At 40.0% G+C, this 7,055-nt stretch overlaps 1 protein-coding gene across 1 annotated transcript; it reads left to right on the top strand.

Moving 5' to 3' along the window:
• The first annotated feature begins 2,376 nt into the window (after positions 1-2,376).
• On the top strand, positions 2,377-4,263 carry LOC135680326 (nuclear transport factor 2-like). The gene is made up of 8 exons (XM_065194205.1): positions 2,377-2,406; positions 2,502-2,639; positions 2,767-3,007; positions 3,094-3,356; positions 3,448-3,675; positions 3,759-3,830; positions 3,904-3,970; positions 4,142-4,263. Exons 1-8 carry the CDS (start codon positions 2,377-2,379, stop codon positions 4,261-4,263), a joined length of 1,161 nt encoding a protein of 386 aa, XP_065050277.1.
• The last annotated feature ends 2,792 nt before the right edge of the window (positions 4,264-7,055 follow it).

Raw genomic sequence — 7,055 nt, 5'->3', positions numbered from 1 at the left:
TTAATCCTCCACACACAAAAACATACTTCGATCTAGACAACTATTACTAAGCATGAATCATGTTGTCCAGCATGTCATTGGTCTATCGACGCTTTGTCCGATTCTTTGGTGCATCATCCTCTCTTGCGGCCTATTGCCTAATCGGCCAATTGACCTCTGCAACTCCGATATCCTTAGTGTAATATCCCCTCTTCTTGGCTCGAAGCCTTCTATCGATACGTCGACTGATCCTCCGGTCCGACGTCCAATCTTGACACATTTTCCTTCGGCCTAACATGATTCTTCTTACTTTAATTGTCTCTCCCTGATCGAAGTATCCTGCATCACTTAAAACGTAGATTAAATCATAGACACTTATCAATTGGTTTCATCATCAAAATTCGAGATTCAATAAATCCTGCACATATAAAATATACTTCGATCTAGATAATTATTATTAAGCATGAATTATGTTGTTCGGCATGTCATTGATCCTCCGGCACGACGTCCAATCTCCTGATATGTTTTTCTCCGGCCCAACATGATTCTTCCTACTTTAATTGTCTCTTTTGATCGAAACATCCTGCATAACTCAAAACACATATTAAATCATAAACACTATCAATTGCTTTCATCATCAAAATCTGAGATTCAACACTTTCGGTGCATCATCCAAACCTACGGCGTATCACCCCATCCATCAGAATATCGCCCGATCCATTAGCATATCAACTCTCGCAACATCCAATCTTAGCGCAACGTCCGATTCTTCCAGCCCGATGCTTGATTTCTAACTCTAGCCCAACATCTGATTCTTCTTACTTTAATTTTTTTATCTTTCCTGATCAAAATTAGTTCTACATTACTTTTCTCAAAAATATGGATTAGATCGTAAACTTATCAATTGATTTCATCATCAAAATCCAGTGTTCAACATGATTAGCCTATGACGGAGAGTGGGGAACAAGATTAGCCTATGACGGAGAGTGGGGAAGCTCCTACCACACCTCCAACAACTAATCAACCACTAGCATCATCCATGGTGTCTTGCTGAAGTAAGCCTGCGTTTATCAAATACTGACTCCGAGGCACGGAGTTGAGACTTGCACTTGAGGTGGATGTTGATTAAGAGCTAAATGAGGCCTTATTCCACTCCTATCTAATCTTGACTAATGGCTTGTTCATCCAATTTTGAAAGTGTCAAACCCTAGAAAATTGTGTCAGTGGTATTCCTGCAAATGCTCCTATGATACTTAATTTAGTCTAGAGTTTAAAGGATTCTAATGAAGTTTGAGAGTGATATTCTATAGTGTCCAAGGAACACACCTAAAGAACATTTTTATAGTAGGCTAATATGAGAGTAATAGGCTCTACTATTACTCCCATGATTAACACAGATTACGAAGAGTGATTGTGAGTTTATCCTAGATTCAATCACGTTGGTGTCATGTCTAATATGGGATGTAATAACGCCTTGTTGACTCACTCAACCTTGTTGTTGTGGTTTATATGTTAGTCTTGTATCAACCACATGTTGAATGTGTGGCACTAAGATAGTTTCACATGATGTTGATTCCTCTTGTATGATATTAAGGTATCAGCCATTGACTCATGGCATTGAGGTGTCGATCGTTGACTCATGTGGTATTATGGTGTTGACCATTAATCAATATGATATTAAGGTGTCAATCATGTGATGTTGAAATATTAGCCTGTGTAACATTGTAGTGTTGGTCATACGATGCAAGGGACGTTGACCACATCTTCTACCCCTATATTAATATCCAATATAATTAATAAATAAAACCAAAGATAAGATGGCCCGTACATTCTTGTATTTGATAATTATGTCAAAAATTTATTTTCGTTTTTAATCTTGTATAGTGAGGATCATGTTTTCAAGTCTGAGATCGAGCCGACTCAGTGAAATTAGATTTTTTAAAAAAATTGAAAAAAAAAAAAGCGTTCGGCTTTGAATTTGGATTCCACGTTAGATTCCCATTCCCATTGCTAGTTGGATTCAGATTCCTTATTTACGTGAAACCCACTTGAATTGCTAGTGACCTCGAGAATCTTGTTGTAAATCTTGTTGCTAGTGACCTCCTGAACCTTGTTGTGACCCGGGCAGGAAATCTCGCCCTTGTCGATATCCGAATCCGAATCCCAATCCGAATTCGAATCCGGATGAGACTACGAAAAGAGGACATCCCGCACACCCACACACCCGAGGTCTATAAAGAGGGCTTCATGCCTCCCTGCAATGGCAAACAATTCGCTGCCACACTCCTCTCTTGCTCCCTGCCCTTCCTCGCCTTCTCACCTTCAGCATCGCCTGTCAAACCCCGGAGTCCATCTCCATCGGTTCTCTCTTTTGAAAGGTAGTTTTCCTGTGTTGAGATGGCGAACCGACAACCTTCTGCCGAAGTGGTGAGGAGTCTCTCTTTCTTCGGCGTTGTACTGCTTTCGATTGGAGAAACTAGTTGTGTGTTTCCTGGCTTACGATGTCAAATCTGTGCGTTTAGGTCGGGAAAGCATTCATTGAGCAATACTATTATGTCCTTCGGCATCATCCGGAGATGGTTCACCAGTTCTACAAGGAAAGCAGCAAGCTTGGCCGTCCTGATGACCGTGGCGACGTGACATCGGTCACCACCATCGATGTGAGTACTCGAAATCTCAGTATAAAAGAGGGGAAAACGATTCTGATGCAGATTGGTAGGAAGGAAAAAAATTGTTTTCATTTTGAGAAAAACGAGATCTTTAATTTGCTAAATTGATGGAAAATAGGGAATCAAGGAGAAGATAATGGCCACCAGATTGGGCGTACCAGAGATAAGGAAGGTGGACAGCCAGGACTCGCACAATGGTGGGGTGTTGGTCCACGTGACAGGGCGTCTCATCAGGGAGGACGATGTCCAGAGGGGCTTCTTCCAGGTCTTCTTCCTTGCTCCCCAGGAGACGGGATACTTTGTGCTCAATGACATACTACGGTATGCGGGAGATATCGACGGCCAGGGCTCTGCCATTGGTACGTTTCCCTTCGTGTGGCTCAGCACCTGAAGTGTATCGTTCTTTTTGTTGGCCCCATTTAATCTTTTTCCGCTTGTTCTATAGATCGAGAAGAAACTGTGCCATTGCCCATCGATGATGTGATTGCTACAGCATATGAAGTCTGTGATTCTATGAGCAATGGCGAGAGCTGGACTGTCCAAGAGAAAGAACCGGGCAATGAGATATGTGATTCCGTGAACAATGGCGAGAGCTCGACTGTGCCAGAGAGAGAATCGAGCAATGAGGTGCTTGATGTAGCTTCTGATGGCTGTCGGGTTGATACAACTCTTGTTCAACAGATGTACAAAAGGACATATGCTGAAGTAGTAAGTGCTTAATCTCGATTTGATGCGAAGTCTTTTCCTCTGTGTTAAAAGGATTCATATTCGAAATCAACAAATGTCATGATGGACGCAGATGAAACCTAAGAAAGGTGGCGCTGTGAAGGAATCAGCTGCAGCGGCATCTAAAGCAGTCCCTACGCCAACATCTGATACGCCGATCTCCACTTCTGGTGCTGCTGGAAACAACACATCAGTGTGCATTAAAAACATACCCTTCGGTGCAACACCGGCTCATCTCGAGGAGCACTTCAAGAGGTTTGGTCCTATCAAGCCTGGTGGCATCCAAGTCAGAACCACTAAGGTTCGTCTCTCCTATCATCTTCTGTAGCTTTCTGAACACTCTTATCGTTCTTCATATTTGATGATGTAAGAGTGCACTTTTAGTGCCAGGAACGTCCTTCTTGTTATGGCTTCGTCGAGTTCGAGATGGCCGATTCCGCCCGAAATGCGATAAAGGTTAATCTCGTATACTGTGCTTACGTATTGCCACTTGCTACTTTGATTCCCTGATATTGTGTTCATATTTCAGGCTTCTCCCATAATTATATCTGGCCGTCAAGTCTACATCGAGCAAAAGAAAATATTTGGTTCAGGAGGTAACTGTTACATTATGATGATACAAGTTGCCCTTGTATCACTTCAGAGGATGATAATTCACCAATTTACAAATGAGATTTACCTGTTTATATTTCAGCATAATATCACCGCAAGAAATCAAATAAACCATTGTCATCCAGGGTTTTGTGCTCACGCTTTCTGTTCTGCAGTTAATGATAACAGAGGAAGATTTCCACCTGTTAGAGGGGATGGGCACCTGAGTGCAGGAGCAAGACAGCACGGGAACAGAAGCCATTTTGGAGGCAGAGCTGGCAACTCGAGAAACTATTGAGATAAAACTGATACTGGATCTGAAAGTGGTCGATCAACTGGTCCTGTTGGTGGTCTAAGGAGCTCTTTGTAAAAAAATATTCACATGTATAAGATAAAAATAAATAAATAAATAAAAGAATAGTGTTGTGTGAAAGATGAGGAGAGAACTAAAAGTAGAGTCTTATATTGATATAAATAAAAAAATGAAGAGTGAACTAAAAGGATACTTTGTTTTTTGTTTCTACTTTGTGTCTATCTTTGTAATTGTTCTCGAAGCATCTAATGCAAGTACTTTGCAATTTCTTTTCTCTCGTCATCTCCGCATCCTGCATGCTTCTCTGTTCATGATATCAATGTAATGCCCCCAGCGGAAAACCAGAAGCGATACAACGCCGCAATCCATAGAAGCTTTCTTACGAGAATAGTGAGGCCAACTGTACAAATCATTTATCATCCCAAATTTACGCACTTAATAAAACTTTATCACTTATTTCATATATCTACAACATATTCAATGAATTTATCTATAACTCAATGGTTCACATATGACTTGTTCCTCGATATCAAAAAATTTAAGTAACAGGAGCATGAGCAAACAATAGCTCAGTAAGCATTGACAACTCACGAACCAACAAAACTGATACAAGAATATATATCTTCTTATCAAAACTTTTAAATTATTTTTCAATCAATATTTACTCCAAATACATAATAAATAATTCTTTTTATTCATAAAAAATCATAACATAAGCTAACCAAAATTGAGCTTCATATGTTGTGCAAACCATATGCTTATAATAGAATAACTTTGAATTGATTTTTTTTCAAAGCTATAGATTTTGAACATGTTTTTTATAAGAGTAATATATACATAACTAAGGTTACATATGATGTTGTTTTAGTAGTGACAGCTACACCATACTATATCCCCATGAAAAGGCCCAGAATCCTATTTGATCCCTAGATAACACATTTATCCTATGTCAGACCTCAAAATAAACTAGTTTCTGAACAAACATAAATTTCTAACTCCTATTGGTTGGATCCAAATCATAATCATACTAAACAGACAACTAAGATATCATGTATCATATGTCAAACTTTTGAATATATTTTTATAAACCATTTCACAAACTCATATGGCTTTTTTTCAAAAGTAATTTTGTAAAAGATTTTATAATATTTTAAAATATAAAATAAGCTATAAGTCAATAATTATTTCAAATAATATTTAAAAGACAAACAGACTTTTTCAATTGTTGCAAACATACATAACATATCGAATGATTTCTGAATAATTAAATATTTCACAAACCAATCAAATTACACAAGTCACTAACATATATATCATTCTTTCTAAAACAGGCAAAAGAGAGTGGTTCGAATATTTACGTAGATCTTAGACTATTAAAACTAACATCATCATGAGAATCCTTTATATTTTTCTAACTCATATAAGAAATATACATTAAAATTATATATATAATTCTTAGAATCAGTTATCAGAAGTTGTTGATATCTTGGTCAGCCCAATGTGATCCGGACTTATGCGTGCAAGATAGTCCAAGATGCCTCCGAGATGGAAATGTCGAACTCCTAAGGTGTCACCTATATGAAGATCGAGATTGGGAGAAGTTTTTCTATTTGGTCCCCCCGATATTCAAGTTAGTAACTTGATATAGGTGAGTCTAGACAAAGTGGTCAAAAAGTGATCCACTTTCCATAGTATAGAAGATGAGCTTCCATACCGGGTTATAAAAAGGTAAAATATTTCATGGAATATTTAGTAAGGAGGCAACATTTAACTACCTCCAACAACCTTCCATTGGCCTTTTATTCACATGAGCAATAGGGAGGGATGGCTCATAATCGTTTATCTTGGACTTTTATCCATGTGGGTAGGTGGAGCATGACTTTTGTCTTCTCTTTCCACTCTAGTCACCATGTGGAAACCACATATCAGGTGACAATTGACTGACGATACATTCCTTATCATTCTCCACCCCCTCCTCCCCTCCCAAGGCATGCTTCGAGGGCTCTCATAAGAAGGATTTGAAGTATGGTGTATAGCTCATCTAACACGTTAAGCTTATACCTCCTCGATTGGTCTCTGACTTCGTGCATTAAACAAATGCTCACAGGATTGAGGGGCGCTCAACCTATGCCTCAAATTGACGACCTCTATCCTTCAGTAAGGGGCCATCCCTCGCTAACGAGCCTTCCTTAGTAGTAGATCAATCCTTATCGATATGAACTCAACCCTCCTTTGAGCATGGATGTTGGCAATGATGGGGATCGGTTCCCCAACCTCCCTAGTTTGGTGAGGGCCATAAGCGAGGGGTGCGAGCATTTCTAGCAACAGTCCAATGCTGACCTACCCCTCCCATCAACAAGAGGCCCACTTCGAATGGATGGGGCCTGTCACTTCCTAACTTAGTCAAGTTTCCTAACCGCCACACCTCGAGTGCAAGAGCGAGTCATTTCTTATTGACCTAGTTTGGTTTCCAGACCATTGCACCTCGGGTGGAGGAGGGAGTCATTTCTTCCTGACCTAGTTGGGTTTCTCAATCGTCGTACCTCGGGCATAGTAGGGGATCGTTTCGTCCCAATTATCATGCTTCGGGCGGAGGAGGGGGTTAGGTTTCTTGACTACCATGCCTCGGGCAGAGGAGGGGGTCAAGTTTCCTGACATCCATGACATAAGAGAAGGAGAGGGTCATCTCTGCCCGAGTTGCCTGCATCCATTTTTTTATTTTTGTCTCCAAGCCAATGGGCTATGTTATATCACAAACTTATCTGGTTTTCCCTAGG

Source organism: Musa acuminata, chromosome BXJ1-8 (assembly GCF_036884655.1).
Source record: "Musa acuminata AAA Group cultivar baxijiao chromosome BXJ1-8, Cavendish_Baxijiao_AAA, whole genome shotgun sequence".
Lineage (NCBI taxonomy): Eukaryota > Viridiplantae > Streptophyta > Magnoliopsida > Zingiberales > Musaceae > Musa > Musa acuminata.
This window is presented reverse-complemented; position numbering and strand designations above follow the sequence as displayed.